Genomic DNA, 21,922 nt, shown 5'->3' on the forward strand with positions numbered 1-21,922 from the left:
TGTGTATATATATTAAAATTAAGGCACACCACTTAATATTGTTCTGTAGGAAATATTATCCAATATATTTTGATGTTGTATATATTTAGTAGAGTTAATAGTCAATAAATATAATTTCTATCTCAAGCTTTATTTAGCTAGTGAAGATAAATATTTGTCCGCTTTCCAACAAACGTCTCTATCTCAAATAAGTTCATCTCTATCGTCCATTAGTAATGTGTGATTTGTATGAGGTTTTATTCGTGTTTTTGGGACTCCATTATGTTCGATTGTTCTATATAAAAGTAATTTATGACACTTTATTTTCTCATAAACCAAGTCACTGTACATTAATATATATATATATGTAGACTGAGTTGCTATCGGGCTAGTGAGAGGGTAGACATCATCATTCAGGTCCTGAAATCAACACTTAATAGACTACTTGAGTATTATGTGTTTGGGTCACGTTGCTTTGCTATATCCACACATGAAAAAATAAAATCAAGTACTTCCACTGACATGAATACCATAAGAGAATCTTTTGAAGTCGATATTTTTTCCTATAATTTTGTCTGGAAATTTTGTGCGGATGACTCAAAACGTTTGACTAATATGAAGTACTACCCATTCTCTGAATTCAATAATGTACAATTTTTTGTCGACATCGCTCGGTTTGGAGGCAACTAAAAGGATGTATAAGAGTGAGAAATGAGAGCGATCTCTCTTCAACTTTACCGCCTCTAGATTTTCTATTTGTGTGTATGTCTAATCCAAGAAGCTTCAATATATGAGATGAAATGTTGATTTTTCTTCTTTTGTTCTGCTTACCTTCATTTTCAACAATATTAGATTTCAATTTTAACGTCGAAGTAAATTTGACTAATAGTGGTTTAAAAAGCCATAACTTTGATTTTAGATAAGAATGAAAGACCAAATATTGAAAACATACCATACAAAATGTATATAATTATATTTTGAATAGCCAAGTTAAAATATATATATATATATATAATAATAAAAAATAAATAAATAAATAATCTTCATATATTCAAATGGAAAAACACAAAACTAATAGTTAACAAACTACTCCTTAGGTCTAGGTTTAAATTTCCATACACATTTGCTGTAAAAAGAGAGAGAGAAAAAAAAGAAAAAAAAAAAGAAAAGAAAAGAAAAAGGAAAGTAATAATAAAACAAAAACAAAAAACCCTAACCCTTTCATGCTCTTCCTCCCTCTCTCAGTGCAGCCTCCTCCCTCTAGCCGTCTCCGATTAGCTGCTCTCTCCAACGCTGGCATCTCTCTACTCTTCTCGTAACTGTCGGTTATTTTCCCCCTCTCCCTCAATATATTTTCAGATTTTTCTGTTGTTACGAAAATGATCTTAGGGTTCATGAAACTCTTGCAGTGAAAGATCTACCACTCACCCGTCTCTTGCCGCCGACCCAATTAGTTAGTTCGTCATGGCGGACGTGATGCTGATGAAAGAGATCGAGGACACGGCTGGTCGCCTTGGGATAGATCTTTCCCAAGTTGATTTTGAGTCTATTCGTCTCCCTCCCGGCGAGGACTTTGGAATCATTAGGTCAAAGCGTTATACTTTTATCGTTTGATTTTGTATCTTAATCTGCATTTTCCGAGTCTCCCCAGGGCTTTAAGAGTTTTTATTTGATTAGAAGTTCGATGGATTTATTAGTTTCTTTTCTGTTTTTTTCATTTCATGGCTCACATTCATTCATTTATTTGCAAATATGTACAGTGATGATGAAGAGGTTCTACAAGAGGAGAGTCTAGAGTTTGATTCTGGGTTCGGAAACATTATAGTTGTTGGCAATCTTCCGATTGTTCCTTCGGAGAAGTTTGAGAAGCTCGAAGGTGTTGTTCGTAAAATTTTTGGACAGATTGGAGTTATCAAGGATGATGGCCTATGGATGCCAGTTGACCCTACTACACAGAAAACTTTAGGGTACTGCTTTATTGAGTATGGCACTCCACAGGTACTTTCTCATTATCTCTTACACAATATTGTGTTGTCTCTGCTAATTATAATACGAAACTTTATATATTTATCATATCGAAGTATACATTAGGTTATATTATTGAGAGACGATGTCTGATAGTATAATTCCCGTTTAAGATAAAAACGAACGTCGTTTCACTTGTGGTTCTTGCTTGCATTTGATGAAGTCGAACATAGTGCCAGATACTTGCAACCTCATCTTACTTCTTTCAATCTGGTAAGTCAACTCTAGTTCCTTTGGGTGGTACTGGCAGTTGCTTTCAACCTTGACAGTCCATCCATTGTAATGGGGCAATACATGTCCCTTATAATGTATACCGTCACTCTATTTCTCATTGGAATGTCTGTACTATAGATTTAGTTTATGTTCACGAATATATCTACCTCTATTTCCTAATCTCTCATTTGTGTTTAGTTACGAGTGTTTTTCTGGCATATCAATAATGGTAATATACCTCATTAGAGTGTTCTTGAAATATTTCTTTTTGTAGCGTTCAGAAAGTGTCATTGAATGATATTGTGATATTTTGGATTTCCACTAGACATGTATTCCATCCAGGAATATGTTTACCTTCATTTCTGTTCCTTGCATTTTTATTATTTTATTAACAAAGATTCGTTACTATAGTTGTTTTTGCATGGTTGTGCTTTCAGGCTTTCTGTTGTGATTTTCTTGTATATAATATTAATGTCGGTCATGTTGTAGGTCCATGAATCGAGTATCTCATTTAATTTCAGTCATGTTGTAGGAGGCTGAGCTTGCCAAAGAGAAGACTGATGGGTACAAGTTGGATAGAGCACATATTTTCGCTGTTAATATGTTTGAGGACTTCGACAGATTTATGAAAGTACCAGATGAGTGGGCTCCTCCTGAAAGTAACCCATATACTCCGGGGGTAAACTATCTGTAACAGTTCACTCGATTTTTCATTTCCACAATTCTTCTGATTTGTTTTCTTGAGGAAATATGGGGGGTTTTATGGATCAATGTGAAGGTTAACTGGGAGCTATGGTGAACCGAACATTAGAATTTATATGGGAAAAAGAACCATGGGAGGATATGTAATTTGTGATTTTCAAGATCAAGTTGTGCTCTCATGGAAGCATGATGCCCTATACTTTTGAATATTTCAGGAAAATCTTCAACAGTGGCTTATGGATGAAAAAGCACGGGATCAGTTAGTTATTCGTTCTGGTTCTGATACTGAGGTCTTCTGGAACGATGCTAGACATTTAAAGCCTGATCCTGTCTACAAGCGTCCAGTGAGTATCATTTTTAGCCTTTCTTGAGTACACCTTGTTATTACAACTAAAGTTACTATTCTCTCTTGGTTGGATTTTTTGGTTGACGTTGGTATATCTGTATAGTATTAACATTACTTAGGTATCTTTGCTCTTGGGCTGGTATCCCTAGATTAATGAAATATTTTTTTTGTTACAGTTCTGGACTGAGAGTTATGTGCAGTGGTCCCCCTTGGGGACTTACCTAGCCACAATTCACCGACAGGGTGCTGCAGTTTGGGGTGGAGCAGGTACCTTTAACCGTCTGATGCGCTTTGCCCATCCACAGGTTTGTTATTGTTTTTTTCTCCCGACCTTCTGAGAGTGCTTGGCAATGTTCTAAGGCCTTAAGCTTTTAATATACGAAATGCAGGTTAAGTTAATTGATTTTTCACCTGGTGAGAAATATCTGGTTACTTACAGCAGCCATGAGCCCAGCAATCCTCGTGATGCAAATGTGAGGATTTCTTTTTTCTTTTTCCTAGATTTTATTTAGAGTGAAGGATGCTTACAACTTTCCATCATTGCTGACCATATGTGATTTCAGAGGATTGTCATCAATATTTTTGATGTAAGAACTGGAAAAGTTATGAGAGATTTCAAGGGAAGTCCTGATGATTTTACCATTGGAGGAACTGGTGGTGTTGCGGGCGTATCTTGGCCTGTTTTTAGGTATATATATTTCCCATGGATGCCATTCTGTCTCTTTTTTTCTTGTCTGGCTTGTCAAGTTGGCCGGAATATTCTTTTATTGCTGATGATATAAATTTTCTTGTTTTTGCAGGTGGGGTGGTGGGAAAGATGATAAATACTTTGCCAGGATGGGGAAGAATGTAATTTCTGTCTATGAAACAGAGACTTTCTCCCTCATTGACAAAAAATCTTTGAAGGTTGAAAATGTTATGGATTTCTGCTGGTCCCCTACCGATCCCATTATTGCACTCTTTGTTCCTGAGCTAGGTGGTGGAAACCAACCGGCTAGGGTGAGTACTCCGATGCCTGCTTGTGTCACTATTCTTTTGATCTTCAAATTTAGATTTTTTGAATGGGCTTCTTTTGGTTTCTAGGTGAGTCTTGTGCAAATCCCGAGCAAAGAGGAGTTGAGACAGAAAAATCTTTTCAGTGTTAGCGATTGCAAAATGTACTGGCAAAGCAATGGGGATTATCTTGCTGTCAAGGTTGACCGATATACAAAGACCAAGAAAAGCATATACACAGGGTTTGAACTTTTCCGCATAAAAGAGCGGGATATACCTATTGAAGTGTTGGAGCTTGAGAATAAGAATGATAAGATCATTGCATTTGCCTGGGAGCCAAAGGGTCATAGGTTTGCAGTTATTCATGGTGACAACCCAAGGCCAGATATTAGCTTTTACTCCATGCGAAGCACTCACAACAGTGGCCGAGTATCAAAACTTACAACTCTAAAAGGCAAGCAGGCCAATGCTCTTTTCTGGTCACCTTCTGGACGCTTCATCATTCTTGCTGGTCTGAAAGGTTTCAACGGACAGTTGGAATTCTACAATGTTGATGAGCTGGAGACAATGGCAACTGCTGAGCATTTCATGGCTACTGATATTGAATGGGATCCTACTGGACGGTAATTTAGGGGGCATCCTTATTTGCACATTGTAACTTGTTTCAGAATGTTTTGCCTTGTGTTCACGGCAGCTGAGTTTGTGTTGTTGTTTGTATCTGTACCCAGGTATGTTGCAACTGCTGTAACTTCAGTTCACGAGATGGAAAATGGTTTCAACATATGGTCCTTTAATGGAAAGCTGCTGTATCGAGTCTTGAAGGACCATTTCTTTCAGGTAACTTATCCATTATATTATGCAAATCATATGTTTTTATTGTTAGAAAAAAGGACTAGCAATCTGACATTAAGCCCGAAGTCATCTATTCTATTTAAACTCAGTTCAAAGGTTCCTTAATTATTTGGGGTTGCTGTATATTTGTAATCTCGTTGCTGTACAGGAACCAGAAGGTTTATAATTTTAATGATCATTCATGAATATGCATGCTTGCAAAAAATTAGGTCGATTTAGATTCTTTATGATGGCGAACTCTTTGGAGTCGTGGTTGAATTCCCTGATTTTAAAAAATGGGGTTGTGACAGTTCGCATGGCGGCCAAGACCACCATCCTTGTTGAGTGCGGAGAAAGAGGAAGAGATAGCAAAGAATTTGAAGAAGTACAGTAAGAAGTACGAGGCTGAAGATCAGGATGTATCTATGCTGCTGAGCGAGCAGGACCGGGAGAAACGGAGAATGTTGAAGGAGGAGTGGGAGAAGTGGGTGAATGAATGGAAAAAATTGCATGAAGAAGAGAAGCAGTTGCGGCAAAAACTGCGGGATGGGGAAGCTAGCGATGAGGAAGAGGAATACGAAGCCAAAGAGGTTGAAGTAGAAGAGGTTTTGGATGTGTCGGAGGAAATTTTGTCTGTTGATTTTGGGCAGGAATAACCTCTCATTGCATTGCATTGCTTTGCATGATATTATTAGAGGTAGGTTAGGTGTAGGTCTGACAGTGGCTGGCTTTTCCTCATGACTTGGACCATCTCCTCCCCTCCCAAATATGCAACTTGGGAAATTTTCCTTCTCCTTCCAGAATTATTAATTTTTTACTTTGTTTGTTTGGTACACGCTGTTGTCTCCCTAACTTATTCAGGGCTGATTTTGATTCGATGACATTATTTTAATTTTTAACTCTGAAGAAAATTTCAGAATTTTGAGATGGTTGTTAGTTATGAGCATGAGTGTGGAAGAAAATGAGCACCTTCTTAGATTTCATTTTTATGCGTTACCCCAACAAACCAAAAAATAAAATGTTTTTAATTCCGATGGTTCTCTCTACTTGAAATTATGCAATTTCATTAGTATGTATTGCAGTCTCATTCTTGTATATGTCTTAAATAGATTTGTATAAGTCTCACTCTTGTATATGTCTTAAATAGATTTGTACATGTCTGAAACAGTTGAATTATGTTTGAATGTCTTAAACCGTTGAATTATATTTGAATATCTTGAATGTTTTAAACTGTTGAATTATTCTTGTATATGTTGAATTATGTTTGAATGCAACTGAATTATGAATTATGTTTGATTATGTTTGAAATAATTATATTTGAATTATATTTGAATTATATTTGAATGTTTAAAGAATGTAATTCAAATGTATTTAGACATGATCATAAAAATTCGTGAAACTGATTCAAATGTATTTAGACATGATCCTTTTTTTTTTCTTTTTTTCTTTCTTATAAAGAGGCGAATTTCTAAAGAACGATTTATGTTTACGGCCCATTTATGTTTAAAGCCCATATGATTACCCATCTTTGGCCCATTGAACAACAAAGCCAGGTGATCGTATCGCCCTCTCCGACTTGCCATCAGCTGGATCACAGACCACGCTCGCTTCTGCTCTAGAAATGGCAGCTCTATCTCGCTTTTCCAGGAAGGCAATAGCCTCGGCGGTTGCGACTAATCAACTCCGCCGCGCTTTCTCGACGGAAGTGTCGAAAACGATTGCGCCCTCACCGGATCGAGTCAAGTGGGACTATAGAGGTCAAAGAAAGATAATCCCGCTTGGCCAGTGGCTCCCCAAAATTGCCGTCGACGCCTATGTTGCGCCTAATGTTGTCCTCGCCGGACAGGTCAACGTCTGCGACGGGGCCTCCGTTTGGGCGGGTTCCGTTCTCCGCGGCGATCTCAACAAGATCACCGTCGGGTTTTGCTCTAATGTACAGGAACGGTGCGTCCTTCATGCTGCTTGGTCCTCTCCAACAGGTTCATTTCGACTTACATATTTTTATCTGGTTTTTTTTCCTATCATTTTCAGATTTTGGTTTTTTATCGAATTTGGTTGTTTGGTGATTGGTTTCCTCGGTTCTGTATGTAGTTGAGAAAAGGGTTCCTGATAATTGCATACGCAATTTTCTGTTTCTTAAATTATCAATTCCAGGGGAATAGTGATTGATTCTGTACAATTATTTAGAAAATTTGAAATTATGTACCTGCTCTGTAGCAGTGTAGATAAACAATCAATTTAAGGGTCTAGATTATGGTTTTCTGGAGACTCAATAGATTCGAGTAATTGGAGTTAGTGGCCCTGAGAAATACACGACCTAATTTCTACGCATTCTTTATTGACTTGATGGGAAACTGATTGATATTCTTCTGTTAATCTCCCTACATGCTCCACAATATTTTCAATCAATCCAAGCATTGTTCTCCACTCTTTATGTACAGTGAAGCATAGCATACTCAATAAATACGGTTCCTATAGGAATATTAAGTTTTAACTAAGAGGTTATTCAATCTAGTATCTCTTCCATCCAACCCTCCAGCTTGATAATGTATCAAACCCTCTTTTACTTACTTATTGTTAACTCTTTGTGTTCAACCTCGATACCCTCACTTCATGATAAGACAGCGATTCAGTTTAAAATACGGTTCTCCGATTGCTTCAATCAACCTTGGTTCAACATATTGGACTTTTCATCAATTGTCAGAAACAACCCTCCCGCTCCCAATTTATGATAAAATGGTTTCATTTCAAGGTCATGTATTCAAATTGCTTCAATTCAAGAAGCAAAACTGTCATAATTATAGCACCAAGCTGTAATCTAACATCATAAAAAACGTCATGCTTCTTCATCTCTTCCTCAAAAGTTAGATCCACATAATGAACTTAATTTACACTATTTTCTTGGACCTTCAATTTCTTTTTTACCTCTTGTTTTTTATGAGCAAAAGTTGCAAGTGGTGGTAGTTCTGTATCAGGGATTTCCGAAATTTGCTTATTTTCATTGATATCTATGAGAATGTGAATTATTGTAATTGATCGTACTTCATTTAACAATAGAGGGGGGGCTACGAAGAGATAAGAGAGATAAGGCGAAAGACGGGAAAAGTAACAGATAAAGAGAGAGACAGGATGAGATGGAGAGAAAGAAAGAGAATGGGAGGAGGAAAAAGATAGTCGGGTTAGAGAGACAGCGTGATGAAAAGAGAGAGTCAAAGAGGGAAGTACAATGGAGACAGAGAAGCCCCTTGGATAGATAGAGACAAATAGATACAGATAGGACGATATAGGGCTGACGTGTAGAGATAGTGCAAGTCTGCAAGCTGTAAGTTGCTTCACCTTTCCTCTCTTCGGCTTAAGTGCACACTACTTCTAAGTTTGGCCTACAAATATTTTAGAGTATGGGTTTTCCTTCGCCTATCGAAATGATATTCATACATTGACCTCTTTTCTGTCAAACGCGTGGTGTTGCATTTTTCAGGATTGGTGGTGAAGTGCACAATTCTTCAACTATTTCCTTCTCTGTCTTGTTAAGCCCTTCTCTTTGGCTCTCTGTAAGAGCTGAAATCCAGTCTTGTCCTGTGACAACTGGACAATAGCCAGACCCCAAATTTACTGAATTGGTTTCTGTTATTCATATGATCAGTCCAAAATGTGAAACTTCGCTATTTAAAATGTATATTTTTTCACCTTTATTTTGTTTTTATTCTTTTGAAGTACTATATACTTTGAGGGAAATAGGTGAGGAAGTTCTAAGTGAGGAAAAAAGGGGCTCACGTAATCTAATTTGACAAAGTTTGCTTGGTCGAAGTGCAATTTATAACCAGTCAGTTGTCAGTTTGGGGTAAAGGATCACTATATCGTATTGTATGTGAGAGGCGGTTGGATTGGATATAAAGATGAACTAAAAATTGTAGTGCCGCTTACATCATCTTTTAAGTTCGTAACATATTCATGTTTTCTAGTGCTGCTATGTCTAAATTGCCCCGTATGTTAATATCAGGACTGCCAGCAGAGACATCCATAGAGAGATTCGTCACCATTGGTGCATATAGTCTGTTAAGGTCATGCACGATTGAGCCGGAGTGCATTATTGGGCAGCATTCCATTCTCATGGAAGGTTCCCTGGTGGAGACACACTCAATTCTTGAAGCTGGGTCTGTAGTTCCCCCAGGAAGGAGAATTCCCAGTGGTGAACTTTGGGCAGGAAACCCAGCAAGGTTTGTCAGGACGTTGACCCACGAGGAGACCTTGGAAATTCCTAAACTTGCTGTTGCAATTAATGACCTGAGCAAGGAACATTTCTCAGAGTTTCTTCCTTACTCCACAGTATATTTGGAGGTCGAGAAATTCAAGAAGTCGTTGGGTATAACCATATGATGCAATATGCCTTCTCTCATCTTTGCATTTTGTTTGTTGAGGAAAATAAATACCTCCGAATCATATACCAGCTTTCAGGTTCCTTAATTTCATGCTGATTTTGCTTGCATCGACTTAGGATCAAGTGGGTTTTATTAGAGTTTATGATTGATGCTTATGTTAACACTCGGACTCCTTATGGATAATTAAAATCCACCGATGATTTGAAATCTCCCGTTGTATGTTTTATGAGTACTATTTATATGTTTGTTCCCAATGACCATCTGGGTTTTACATCTGCCATTTCCCTGATATTATAGAAACTTGGTTAAGAGTTTATGTTTCAAGGAATGTCTGATGACCTTTCCTTTCCATCCTTCCATCGTCTGCTTATATTAGTTTTATGCATCAACTCTATTCTGCGATGTCTTGGTTTGATGGCCTAACATGGGGTTATCCACGAAGAAGCTGGCTGAAAGTCCATTTCTAGCAGAAGCCCCATTTAAAAGGGGAGCTTTTAGGTAATATTAGGTCTTTTTCCATGTATTCATCATCCAAAAGTGAGCTTTTTGCTAATGTTAGGATTTAGCACTAAGATTGTGGATCTTCGTTTTTGTTTTGGGTTACATCAATTACTGATCTTTTAACTTAAAAAATACATCAAAATGACATTCCCACCAAAAAGATCCGATGGTAAGTTTGTGCCTATTTTAGGCATTGACTCGCTATATTTGTTATTGCTAGTTGTATGTTTAAAAACATGACAATATGTGACAGCAACTGGTGTTGTTTCAAAATCAGCCGCCATGGAAGCTCTGAAAAGAACACTGCTAAACAGCTGGGTTTCTTATTCAATGGAAGTGTAAACAATTAGAATCCTAAAAATGAAACCCAATTCTAGGAGAGACAACGCAAGCTTCCCACGGTCCCATGTACATATTTATGAAACCATCGAGATGCAAATAAACCATTGTAAAGCAGGTAAGAAAAATACTCCACAAAGTAATGGAAGTTGAAATGAGAGAAGTATCATTGTTAAGTAAAGATTGAACATCCTTCCCAAGATCATGGAGACATGGGTTTACAGAATCACTGTTTGTTCATTCTTTTTTATGCCAAAAGATCAGTTTTCGTGCACTGAAGCTATTTTACTGCCAGTGAAAAGGAAGGGATGGTGGTGGAGCTTCTCTCCCTCCATCATCAGAAGCACTCTGAAACATTCCCGAGCAACTGATATCTGCATTGCTCACACTGCCATTCAGAACTGAATTAAGTGGGTCCACGCTGTTGTGATGTCCTAAGCTCACATCTAATGGCTGCATGAAGGATATTAGATTAGAGTCCTGGTCGGGTTGGCTTAAACCAACCCCTGATGACCGTGTCTGCAAAGATGACAGAAGAGAGAGAGCACAATCCGATTCATGGCCTGGATTTGAAAATCTGTCAAATAACAATTTGCCCCGACCGCCTAAATTTTCTGAAAAATCAAGGGGCTGGCAGACCAAAGATTCCGGATTGTCGCTTTGCAGAAATGTGACCTGCTTTGGAATTTTGTGGATGCTATCATTAGATGACGATCCAAGATACATATGCTGTTTATCAGGGAAATGGGTGGAGTGTTGCTGAGTATGAAGGCTTGCATCTGCCTTAGTATTTGAAATTCCGCACCATGAATGGTTCGCAACAGTTGTAGATGATGGATAGACATATGAGGTAGAAAATGGTATAAATGGGGAACCTGAAACCAGAAAATGGCTTGTTAAAACTGCAAGAATTTGCTGTTTACAACGGAAATAAAGATGGATCCATATCAAAAACCTTGGTAATGAGATAGGGACTCTGGCTGTGGCTTCCGTCGCCTTCGATTGTGTCCATCCAGACGTTTCCTGCAGCTTCTCTTTCCTTCATCAAATTCCTCTAATGAATGGAACCTATACAGTGTGTAACTATTAATGAGCAACTAGATATAAGACTCTGAATACATGATGAAAGCATGTCGTAATCTCATTAATCACGGATCTTCACAATAGTATGATATTGTCCACTTTGAGCATAAGCTCTCATGGCTTTGCTATGGACTTCTCCAAAAGGCCTCGTACCAACGGAGATGTATTCCTTACTTATAAACCCATGATCAAATTTCCTAAATTAGCCAATATGGGACTCACTCCCAACAAAACTCAAAACATAAAAGCTGATGTTAATGTGAAACGAGTATATCTAGAAACTACCTACTACACTGCTGACAGAATCTTTGTTTAATGCCACCAATTGTGACCTGTGGAGTCTTTGAATGGAGCTCGCAGACCTTGTGGCGCCTGTGGTAATCTCTATAGTTGCTTAGGTCTGAAACGCATCCATCAACAAGGCAAGACAACGGCTGAGCCCCGTTCCCACATCCTCTTGCCCTCTTGGATGGTTCTGAAGGGGATGGTGCCATTTTAAGTTTGTTGGCTACATATTTTGTTCCAAGATGGCTGACCTGACCAAGCTTCAAATCAACCGAGAAATCTCTAGAAGTTGTCGTCCTATGTTCCACAAAGTTGCTGGATGCACCTATTGTACTAATGTTCTTTGATGCATCGTGTTCTAATTGAGTGAAATCCCAATATGGGGCCTTCAAGTTCCAGTCCATACAGAAATTCTTTAGTTATTTGCTTCTTTTCCACTTAAAAAACACCTTTACGGAGCTTTAATCACTCTTCTATAACGACTTCAAGAATGCATTAAATCAAACACCTGAAGAACACAGAAACCGGAAAAAAAAAACATGAGATAAAACCGCGTAAGAAAAATCCCCAAGTAATTGGAGCATTTTAATTGCAACCAAGCCCACAAAACTAGTATCAAGTACCTTATGACCGACAAGAAATGCATAAAACAAGAACAGAGCCCACTAATTAATACACAGGGAGCCAACAATACAAGAAACGAAACACAGTTATTTGCATGTCTTTTAAACCAAACACAAAAAACATCACATCAGTGGTGATTGTGGCTCTTTGATTTTAGCAGTTCCAGATATTAGAAGAATAATAAGTAAGAAGACTAAAATAAAAATGAAGGATGAAGAGTACTTGCAGACTAGAGCAGCAGAGGACAAATGGGTTCCTATTTTACACAACCATTCATTCACTGACAAGGATTCCACCAAGCAATTAAAGTTTGTTAGCCATAAAAGAAGGGGGAAAACCCCATATAAAAAGCTAGGGCTGTAGATTACCCAAGAAGAGTCACTGTTTGTACCTGTCAACAACAAGATATCATTGTTAGGAGTGTTTCAGTCTATACTGAGAGAAAGTGGGCAACCTCAACTCCATGAACGACCAAAAGGAGGCGCCTACTTTATACAGATTCTTTTGAATTTAGGTGTGGTTTGTTTAGTCGCCTTGGTTAGGGTGTGTTTAAGATGTGGGAGCTTGAGAGACAGCTTTTTGATGCCTAACTAAGGAAAGGAGAAGGAGAGAAGTTGTTCAAAAATGGATGGTGGTGGAGACAGGCAGAGCAAGTGGATAGGGCTACCCCATTGTGTTTCACGTTTCTTGGCATGTTTTCTTTCTTTATTTGGTGGGTGGGGGTTTCAATTCTCAAGAAACAAAAGGTAAATGCACACACACCATCAAATTTCTTATGGGAACTTGAAACTTGAAAGCTCCTTACAAACCCCAGAAAGGAAAAGCATGCCAATATTTATTGTTTCTTCTTTTTTCAAGGGAAAGGGAAAGCAAACTATAATTATTTGCCCGAAACTGGTGATGAGCTGTCTGCCCCCACTCCTTTTGATGCTTCTTGCTGATGACCTCTCGCTACACACAATAAACAAATCAAATGAGTGGAAAATTCAAGGAAAGACACACACCTTGTAATTGCCTGAGCCGTTCATTCACCTTCTGATGCTTCTTCCAATGGCTGCTTCGATGATCCTCCGTTCTGAAGCATCAAGGCATGCCTGTAATGAAAAATGGTGCAATGCAACAAGAAATTAATCGCGATCGTAAAAGAAGAGGAAGGGGGAGGGTTTGAAATCAGTGAAGGTACAGTGAGATAGAGCGAGTAGAAACGAAGAACACAGAAGAATTAAAAAGATGCTCAACCCCAACCACCAAAAAGGGAAGGTTTAAATGCCGATGTCAGGTAAGCCTGACCCATATTGAGCTTCACTGTCGCCCTTCCTTTATTTTCAACCACCAAATAATGTTCCCTTCCTATAATTATTCCACCCTCTTCTCTACATATATTTCATACTCATATGTTATTGCATACTTTACAACTTTATATGCAAATTTAAATTATTGATCCAATTTGTAATAAACAAACAGAATATTACATTCAGTTTTTTAAACATTATGCATATCCAAACAATCCCTTAAAACTTTATTTAAAGGGACCATATGAATTTAATTTTAATTTTAAATTGTTGTTCGAATAGAGCCAAGACACGTGACCCTATGCCGACCATATAATTTCAAAATCTCCCATCAATCTGCATCCTCCCAATGTTTAACCCTTCTCTAAAATATATGTTTTTTTTAACTACTACTTGTTTTTGGGCTTTCCTTGTCTTGGTGGTAAGTAGTTAAAAAGTTAATATCATTTACGTCTATCACCAACACGCATAAAATTATAGCTTTTTAAGATCACTATGGCGGGGACGGGGAGGACATATAATATTTATAGTTGGGATATTTGATAAGAATAACAAAAATGAATGTCCAGTTGGTGAGGTTAATATTTATAGTTGGGACATATAATATTTATAGTTGGGATTATTTTCTATCTTTTTATCTTAATGATTTTTTTTTTTAACAAAAAGTAATAGTGATATCCCACATTACTTGGAGAGAAGAAACGCAACACCTCGTATAAGGGTGTGGAAACCTTTCACTATGAGACGTGTAATATAAAAGTCCGAAAGGGATAGCTCAAAGAGGACGATATCGAGTCGCTGACCCGTATTTGCTTTCAGCCTTATTGTATAAAAGTCGGTGATGTTTAATGGGCCTACTGAGTTGGACTGAAGGTGATAAGCCCAGCCCAACACACGGGCAGTCCGCAGGTGGTGGGGGAACTTTCAATAATATAGAGAGTAAAATTATTACATGCCACGTGGGTGATGCTAATGCAATATCTAGAAGGGGTCTCAGACGCGGAAAGAAATCAGAAATGCAAGCTGATGTGTACAGTTTGATATCCACATGGGCGTGTACGTGTAAAGAAAGAGGTGGCAATTGAATAGGTCAATTATTTAGTTATAAGTGAAAAATAGAAGAGCAGAGAATCTTATATTTAGGGGGCCAAAATTAACTAGAAGATTTGGAGTAGGGGTCCTAATTAAAGCACTCTGTTTTATAAATTATTGCTTCCTTTTTAATTGTGATGTAAAGGAAATTGATTATGCCAACCAGTACACTTCAAAGCGCATTGGATTGGGTGTCACATTCAATATTGCATTATTCAATTATTCTAAATAATAATAATTATTATTGTTATATTATAATGTACGTTACATTATATTTAGAGATTTTTTCGAACCAACTTGAAAATTTAAGTTACTTGATCGATAATACTAATCGATAAAATCAAATACAAAATATTTTTTTAGAAATGGGTTAAAGAATTACCTAAAAAGAATCATGCTAACAATGATGGGAAGAAGCAAGAAACTAAAGTGTTAGAGCCTCGAATCATGGAAGTTCGGGACTTTGTTTGCACTCGTTCATAATAGTAAAATATTATGTTTTAGAAGAATGACGGGTTTAATTAAACTTTAAAGTTGATAATAAATTTTGTTCTTATAAAGAGAACAAAAGCTTTCAAATTCAATTTCATTAAAACCCCAAATGATTGATTCATTGAAATTTTGTTTATAAAATTGGAAATTAACCTACTAAGAAGTAGGTGAGCTTAAGTTTCCTCGTCTTCTTCTTTATCCAAAGAAAAAAAGAAAAAAGAAAAAATAAACCTAGAAGTAGGTAACCTTAAGTCTCGTTTTTTTATGAAAATATTCTCCAAAGAGAGAAAAAAAAAAAAAAAAAAAAAAAAAAACTAAATCTATGAATTTCCTTATTTTGTTTGTATTTTTTAAAAATCAGCTAATTTTTGGGAAAACATATATAGTTTTTAAAAAATTATTAATTTGATTAAGAATTTAAATTCTTTTGTTAGGAGATATCGTATGACAGATAATTGAGAAAGCAAACATAATTTAAAAAAAACTAAATAATTATGATTTACCTATTAATTTATTTGTTTTTATTGTCTATTTTAAAAAATATTTTTAAAGTTAAAAGTCAATAAAATGTTATATTATTTTTAAAATTTAACTAAAAATCCAAAATTATTTTATTGTGAAAAATTGTTTGCAAAAATTAAATTAAATGCAAATTATAAGGTGATTTAACGTAGGGGGTAGTGATTAGAGCGTGGGTTAAAGTAACAATGTAAACTAAAAAACAACCGACTTGATAAACAAAATAAAAAATAAAAAATAAAATCTAATTGAGTTCTTTAAAAATTCTTACTAAAATTTAACGTATTTCCATGGATAATAATTAAAAAAAAAAAAAGAAAAAAAAAAAAAGGAGACATTCTTCCGACAACATCCTGTCCATAGGAAGGACATTTAATAATATAAATACACAAATTCATTGAATTATTATTAAAAGTAGTAAATAATAAAATGTAATGAAACCATGATATTCAATTTAGTGGTGAGAAATTGAATTTGGTTTGTTTATATGTAATGAATAAAAGGGAAGTAAAAAAGTGAGGAAGTGGAACAATAAGATAATAAATGTTCCATTAATTTGGGGTTCTTGTATTTATAACTTGTTTATTTTTTCTTCATATATCATCATCATCATCATCGTACACAACACAAACTCTGTGGTACGCTTACTACATGCCACAAACGACACAAAGCCGCAGGATCCGAATTTTGTGTCCTAAATATGAACCTCTGGCCATTATAAGACCCCACGCCCTACCAACTCAGTGCCACTGCTTTGCTCTTCTTCTTCTCTGACCGCCTCCATCCATTCCAATGGGGGAGGACTCAATACCCGAGGAGCCACCCAAAGAACCAGAGCCCATCCAACAACCATCCATTCAGGACATTGTGCTCACTGTTTTTATGCACTGCGAAGGCTGCGCGCGCAGGGTCCGCCGCTGCCTCAAGGGCTTCCATGGTTTGATTTTACTGTCATTATATTTACTGAAGTTGGTAAAGATTAACGATTGGTTCTTTTTTGTGTTACTTTTTAGGGGTTGAAAATGTGGAGACGGATTGTTTAACTCAGAGAGTGGTGGTTAAAGTGAAAGGGGAGAAGGCTGATCCGTTGAAGATTTTGGAGAGACTTCAGAGGAAAAGCCATAGACGTGTGGAGTTGATCTCCCCAATCCTAGAACCCATCGACCGCCCCAAAACAGAGGACAACAAACCACAGGTTCTCTTCCACTTCTACTCTTTATTTCTCACTATATATTTTATATTTAATTATTTAATTTGCAGCATCAGATTTCAACTGTCGTCTTGAAAGTTCACATGCATTGTGAGGCTTGTGCTCAAGAAATCAAAAGAAGGATAAAAAGGCTGAAAGGTTTAATTTTCCTTCTATAAATTACTTAATTTCACTTTTTTTATTTTTTATTTGTTATAATCTGACTTGGATATTTGAATTGGTTAGGTGTTGAATCGGTGGACCCGGATCTAAAGAGCTCGCAGGTCACGGTGAAAGGAGCCGTCGATCCGGCGGCGTTGGTTGAATATGTTCACCGGAGAACCGGAAAGCACGTGGCGATTGTGAAGCAAGAGCCGGAAATTACGCCGGGTAATAAGGCTGGAGAAACTGTAGAAGAAGACGCGGAAGAGAAAAAAGGCGATGCCGGCGAGGGAGCCGAAAGTGAGAAAAAGGTGGATGAAGAAAGTAAAGTCGAGGAGAAAGCCGCAGGCGATCCGGCGGCGGAAGATGCTGTAAAGGTGGTGGAAGTGAAGAAGAACGAATATCATCACTTTAATAACCCGGAAAGGCACATAATGGAAATGTATTCGTATCCGCCGGCGATGGCTTACTCGGCGGCGGATATGGCGGTGATCGGGCACGCAGATCCACCCCAGATGTTCAGCGACGAGAATCCAAATGGGTGTTCCGTGATGTGAAGTAAAATGAAGAAAATAGAAGCCGTGGAATTCTCTGGATTTTGGTATCATATGTTATAGAGTAATGTGCGCTTATGTTATGAAGTTTCGTACTTTCTTTTAATTTGCTTTTTATGAACACCCACTTCCTCCATGAAACGAAGGTATAACTTTTTTTTTCTTTTCTTTTTCCAATTACTATATTCAACTTATTATAAATATATTTCACCTAATATTTTAGGATTTCATATATATAAAAAAAACAAAAAAAAAAAACAAAAGAGAGATTAGAGCTAAAATTTTTAAATTTAAGTAAAATCTAATCAATTCAAGTAAATTTTGTAGCTTATAAAATCTGAAACAAGTATTATATTTGTAATAAAATAACGTGGAGAAGTATATTGGCGGATATAATTTATTATTTTCCATAAAAAGATAAATAAATAAAAACCATGTTATTTATCTCAAAAGAAAAGAAAAGCCCTGTATTTTTTTTCTAGAGAAATCTGATCGTACACGTGAACGATTAAGATTTAACTTCTGTAGGGGTATAAGAATCAAATAGTTGAATAAGGTAATAAAGGGGTTTAGCGCCACATTCGAGTAAGCAAGGCGTCGTCGCCCCATTCTAAATTGGCCAACTAAGAGGTTTTGGAAAACCCTAGCTGCCTTCTCCCTTCCCTGTTTCACCCAATAGGACAGACTCTACGGCCTCCACTAATAGCTCCAATGGTCCATCTCTTTCCTTCTCCCTCCCGTTCTGCGTTCAATGGTGTACGTCAATGTCTGAATTGCATTTTGTTCGTCTTACAGCGGTTTTGATCTGGTAGCAACAAGCGAGAACAAGAAGATCGGGAGGTCCGCTCCTACTCCGACGAAATCTATCTCAAGCTCTTCGTCAAGGTAGGCTTTTTAACAATCACTGTTTCTGCTGAACTAATAGCAGGAGCCAGCACTTGCATTTACAGTTTTCTTTTCTCCGAGAATCTAGTTGATTTGTGTTCGTTTCTTTATGACGAAATAATTAGTTAGTTGACTGGAGGCATCAACCTAATTTTCAAAGCATCAACCCGAACTCCAGCTACTTGTTTTTTATTTTTAAAATTTTATATAACATCTTAGAGACAATTAGATCGGGTATGTTCTGCACCTACTTTTAAAGGAAAAAAGAAATCGTATATTTCCACACTCAAAATTTACTACTGTTCTCCTATGTATTCCATTCCAGTTTTGGAACGAAAGTAAATTAATAAATGCGAGAATTGTCAATTTTAGTCCAGCGCTATGTTTCAAATATCCAACACCATCTCAACTCTTTGACAAGTGTTTGACATGAATCTAATATACTAATTAAATGTAGGGACGCATATTCAATGAGTATTGGGCTGTTCTTCGTGAACTGCACATAGATACACGACCCAAGCTAAAGTATCCGTGGTTGATTGATTCTTACGTTGATTCCTTTTCGTAGTTTTTCGGCATCTTGCAACTGTAGTAGACAATTGAAGCAACCAACTTTATTGAACATAAACGTATTTTTATATTGACACCAAGCTAGGAGCACTCTAGGAATGAGTTCTTTATTTTTTATTACTGAATGCTTGTTTATTACTCCGCCTTGGACTTCATGAATATTGGAGAAATGTGAAAATTGTGTGTCAAAAAGTTTTATTCACTTGCTCTACCACATGGTCTCCATTGTTTATTTGTGTTGCTGCAATTAGAGAAAGATACGGAAGTGAAGAATGCCTACTTCCTGATATTCTCGCGTCTTTTACTTGTTCGTTATCTCAGTTTGTACATTTTCTTTTGGTGGAAGTTTGTTTTCCTTATCTCTGGTTGTAACTAAGTGAATAATTTTTGGACTAAGTGGTGAGATTAATTCTGCAGATGAAAAGCAAAAAGTCGAAGACAGCTACAACTTCCGTCTCTATTGTTGATTTGAAGTCCATCATTCATCAGCATGCAATGTTCTTCGACAAGTTAGTGGAGCTCATCCCTGCAAGATTCTACTTACCCAATGACGAAAATGACAAACCTTGGTTTCAGGGCCTTAGCAACACTGAGAAGGCTTTGGCTAAGAAGGAATCAAAGGAAAATCTTAAGAAAGCTCGAAGAGATCGAATGGATCCTGAAAAGTCAGCTAGATCAACCCTTGATTTCCTGAAGCAAAACTTGGAAAAGAACAAGTTAAAAGATGAAAGTGATGATAATGAAATGGATGTTAAGCCAGTAACGTCTGGGTTGGATGGTGATGTTCAATCAGTTACATATGAAGAGCTTCGACAACGTCTTCATCGAAAGATTGAAGAATTCCAAGCAAATAGAAATACAGGATGTTCGAATAGGGAAAAGAAGAGGAATGAAAGAAATGAGAGGAGGGAACTTATTCAGAAGAAACGCAAGAGAGAACATGGTCCTGAGGAAAAGAAATCAGCAGGCCACCACTCAAGAGATGAAGTGGAGAAGAATGTAGATGAAGCCTCTAAAGAACTTGCATTCAGTCATGTCAAACTCGGGACTGAAGAAGAGCATGGGAAGAAAAAGAAGAGAAAGCTCTCCAAGTTGGAGGAGCTTGAAAGGGCTAAAAAATTAGACGAAGCAAAGAGAGATCCTGAGAAAGGCGAGATAATCTCAAAGAAGCATTCTTGGAAAGCAGCCACAAGTAGAGCTGCGGGGGCTAAGGTTCACGATGATCCAAAACTCCTGATGAAGAGCTTAAAGAAGGAAAAGAAACAGCAGCTGAAGAATGTCGAGAAATGGAAGGATAGGATTGAAACAACCCAGAAGATGAAAGCAGAAAGACAACAAAAGAGGTCAGAAAACATTTCACACAAAATTCATGATAAGAAGATGCGGCGAATTGCGAAGAGGGAGAAGAAACTTATGCGTCCTGGCTTTGAAGGTCGTAAAGAAGGTTTCATCAACGGAAGCACCCCATAAAGTGAAAGCAGGTTTTGTTTTACCTTTGAAATGCAGTTGCTGCCCTGTTTTTCCTTAGTAGCTTTAACATATTTGTGTTTCTTTCTCAGTGAAAACAATAGAGAATGAAAAACAAGAAATTGTTTTAAACCACGTCTCTTGTTCTTCACTTGAAGCAAAAAAAAGAGCCATACAATGTCTTGAGTAATATTTTTCCACCGTAAATGATAATCTTAGAGTTAAGGTATAGAAATTTGTTAGGTAAATAAATACACATCGAATGGAGGAGGCAAGAATGGTGAGCAGGAAAGCGTAGGGGGTGGGGGGGTCGGTCAAATGGTGTTACGACAGAGGAGTGGACAAGTTCACCGACCAGGACCAGCAGGAAAAGAAGGAACACGTGAATTAAGATGGGGTAATCAAAGTTTTAAGTTTTAACTTAACAATAATATTTCAACGAATTGGTGCTAAATTAAAAGACACGCGAGGAAGGAAGAATTATTGTTTTTGTATGAGGGTTTTCCTTTTCTTTTTCTTTTTTGGCTAATTAACTTGTAATCTCTGTTTTCAATAACATCGAAATTGGACGATGAGCAGTGGTTGGCTTACTGGATCATCTATTCCTTTCTCACTCTCATGGAGATGGTTGTTCTGCAACCTTTGTTAGAGTGGTGAGTGGAAATTCTAGATTCCCCCCTTTTTGTTTTCAATAACATGGTTTTAATTCGTGGCTGAAAGAACAGTGACAGCTTCATTATTTGCGTTGCAGGATAGCAGTTTCGTATTGGGTGAAATTGGTATTTGGGGCATGGCTGGTTCTGCCACAGTTCGAAGGTGCAGCCTTCTTGTATGAAAGATTCGTGAGGCTGCAGATTAAGAAACATGGTTCGGGAAGCAATTCTCCTGATGCGTTGATTCACTAACTGGTACACACGTCTCTTGTTTTCGTATGATGTGTGAAAATAATTGGTATTGGGTTTGTATATATACAGTTTAAAGAATTTCAATTCATCCAAAACTGTGTATAAGTTGCATATCTTTTCATTTTAGTATTACTGCGTTGTAAGAGAGTTAATATGACGGTCTCTGCCTAACCCCACATTTCTCTTACTTTCTGTACCTATTAGCCTCTCTTCTTCACTCTTACCCTTTGTCATTGTCAATCCTCAATGTGGTAAGGGCGACCACATTAATATATAAGTGATTACTTTAAATAATGACTAACCTTAGTAAGTTTTGCAATTATACCTAAAACTGGAGGATTATCTATAATGAAAAAATGACCAAGTCATCTTGCTCGACTTTACCTCTACTCTAAGTTTCAATGTCACATCTTAACTCGTCATCTTGGATCTGAGCAACATGACCTGCATATTATGATATCATTTAAGTGTTGGGATATTATTAGCTATCGTAGC

The 21,922-nt window shown here is 37.2% G+C and overlaps 5 protein-coding genes across 20 annotated transcripts; 4 read left to right on the forward strand and 1 right to left on the reverse strand.

Annotated features, from left to right (window-relative positions):
• The first annotated feature begins 1,140 nt into the window (after positions 1-1,140).
• On the forward strand, positions 1,141-6,016 carry LOC111793305 (eukaryotic translation initiation factor 3 subunit B). Of its 2 annotated transcripts, XM_023675137.2 has the most exons (12): positions 1,141-1,300; positions 1,389-1,565; positions 1,740-1,977; positions 2,750-2,896; positions 3,135-3,263; positions 3,442-3,570; positions 3,655-3,738; positions 3,829-3,953; positions 4,066-4,264; positions 4,349-4,881; positions 4,987-5,095; positions 5,401-6,016. In XM_023675137.2, exons 2-12 carry the CDS (start codon positions 1,444-1,446, stop codon positions 5,743-5,745), a joined length of 2,160 nt encoding a protein of 719 aa, XP_023530905.2. In that variant the 5' UTR covers positions 1,141-1,300; positions 1,389-1,443; the 3' UTR covers positions 5,746-6,016. The 2 variants fall into 2 exon arrangements, with proteins under 2 accessions (XP_023530905.2, XP_023530906.2); XM_023675138.2 differs by lacking the exons at positions 1,141-1,300; positions 1,389-1,565 and having other exon boundaries at positions 1,838-1,977; positions 2,739-2,896.
• Positions 6,017-6,649: 633 nt separating this feature from the next.
• On the forward strand, positions 6,650-9,677 carry LOC111794010 (gamma carbonic anhydrase-like 2, mitochondrial). The gene is made up of 2 exons (XM_023676111.2): positions 6,650-7,068; positions 9,090-9,677. The coding sequence occupies exons 1-2, from the start codon at positions 6,711-6,713 to the stop codon at positions 9,464-9,466; spliced, it is 735 nt and encodes a 244-aa protein (XP_023531879.1). The 5' UTR covers positions 6,650-6,710; the 3' UTR covers positions 9,467-9,677.
• A 774-nt stretch (positions 9,678-10,451) lies between these two features.
• On the reverse strand, positions 10,452-13,716 carry LOC111792275 (squamosa promoter-binding-like protein 13A). Of its 9 annotated transcripts, none has more exons than XM_023673647.2 (5): positions 13,540-13,716; positions 13,305-13,394; positions 11,677-12,184; positions 11,264-11,376; positions 10,452-11,183 (listed from the first exon to the last, which is right to left on the reverse strand). In XM_023673647.2, the coding sequence occupies exons 3-5, from the start codon at positions 12,078-12,080 to the stop codon at positions 10,594-10,596; spliced, it is 1,107 nt and encodes a 368-aa protein (XP_023529415.2). In that variant the 5' UTR covers positions 12,081-12,184; positions 13,305-13,394; positions 13,540-13,716; the 3' UTR covers positions 10,452-10,593. The 9 variants fall into 9 exon arrangements, with proteins under 9 accessions (XP_023529415.2, XP_086979281.1, XP_086979280.1 ...); XM_087123155.1 differs by having other exon boundaries at positions 12,692-13,394; XM_087123154.1 differs by lacking the exon at positions 13,540-13,716 and adding an exon at positions 12,523-12,580 and having other exon boundaries at positions 12,692-13,507.
• A 2,678-nt stretch (positions 13,717-16,394) lies between these two features.
• LOC111793675 (heavy metal-associated isoprenylated plant protein 7) lies at positions 16,395-17,765 on the forward strand. Of its 2 annotated transcripts, none has more exons than XM_023675666.2 (4): positions 16,395-16,632; positions 16,709-16,890; positions 16,956-17,043; positions 17,131-17,765. In XM_023675666.2, exons 1-4 carry the CDS (start codon positions 16,488-16,490, stop codon positions 17,601-17,603), a joined length of 888 nt encoding a protein of 295 aa, XP_023531434.2. In that variant the 5' UTR covers positions 16,395-16,487; the 3' UTR covers positions 17,604-17,765. The 2 variants fall into 2 exon arrangements, with proteins under 2 accessions (XP_023531434.2, XP_023531435.2); XM_023675667.2 differs by having other exon boundaries at positions 16,962-17,043.
• A 394-nt stretch (positions 17,766-18,159) lies between these two features.
• LOC111793582 (uncharacterized) lies at positions 18,160-21,614 on the forward strand. Of its 6 annotated transcripts, XR_015420846.1 has the most exons (6): positions 18,161-18,485; positions 19,473-19,564; positions 19,632-20,536; positions 20,766-20,919; positions 21,102-21,175; positions 21,274-21,614. XR_015420846.1 is itself a non-coding variant. In XM_023675533.2 (2 exons), exon 2 carries the CDS (start codon positions 19,473-19,475, stop codon positions 20,523-20,525), a length of 1,053 nt encoding a protein of 350 aa, XP_023531301.2. In that variant the 5' UTR covers positions 18,160-18,485; the 3' UTR covers positions 20,526-20,538. The 6 variants fall into 6 exon arrangements, 1 of the variants encoding a protein (XP_023531301.2); XR_015420845.1 differs by having other exon boundaries at positions 18,160-18,485; positions 19,473-20,536; positions 21,254-21,614; XR_015420844.1 differs by having other exon boundaries at positions 18,160-18,485; positions 19,473-20,536.
• The last annotated feature ends 308 nt before the right edge of the window (positions 21,615-21,922 follow it).

This window comes from Cucurbita pepo, chromosome 4 (assembly GCF_057944985.1).
Source record: "Cucurbita pepo subsp. pepo isolate OVF chromosome 4, ASM5794498v1, whole genome shotgun sequence".
NCBI lineage: Eukaryota > Viridiplantae > Streptophyta > Magnoliopsida > Cucurbitales > Cucurbitaceae > Cucurbita > Cucurbita pepo.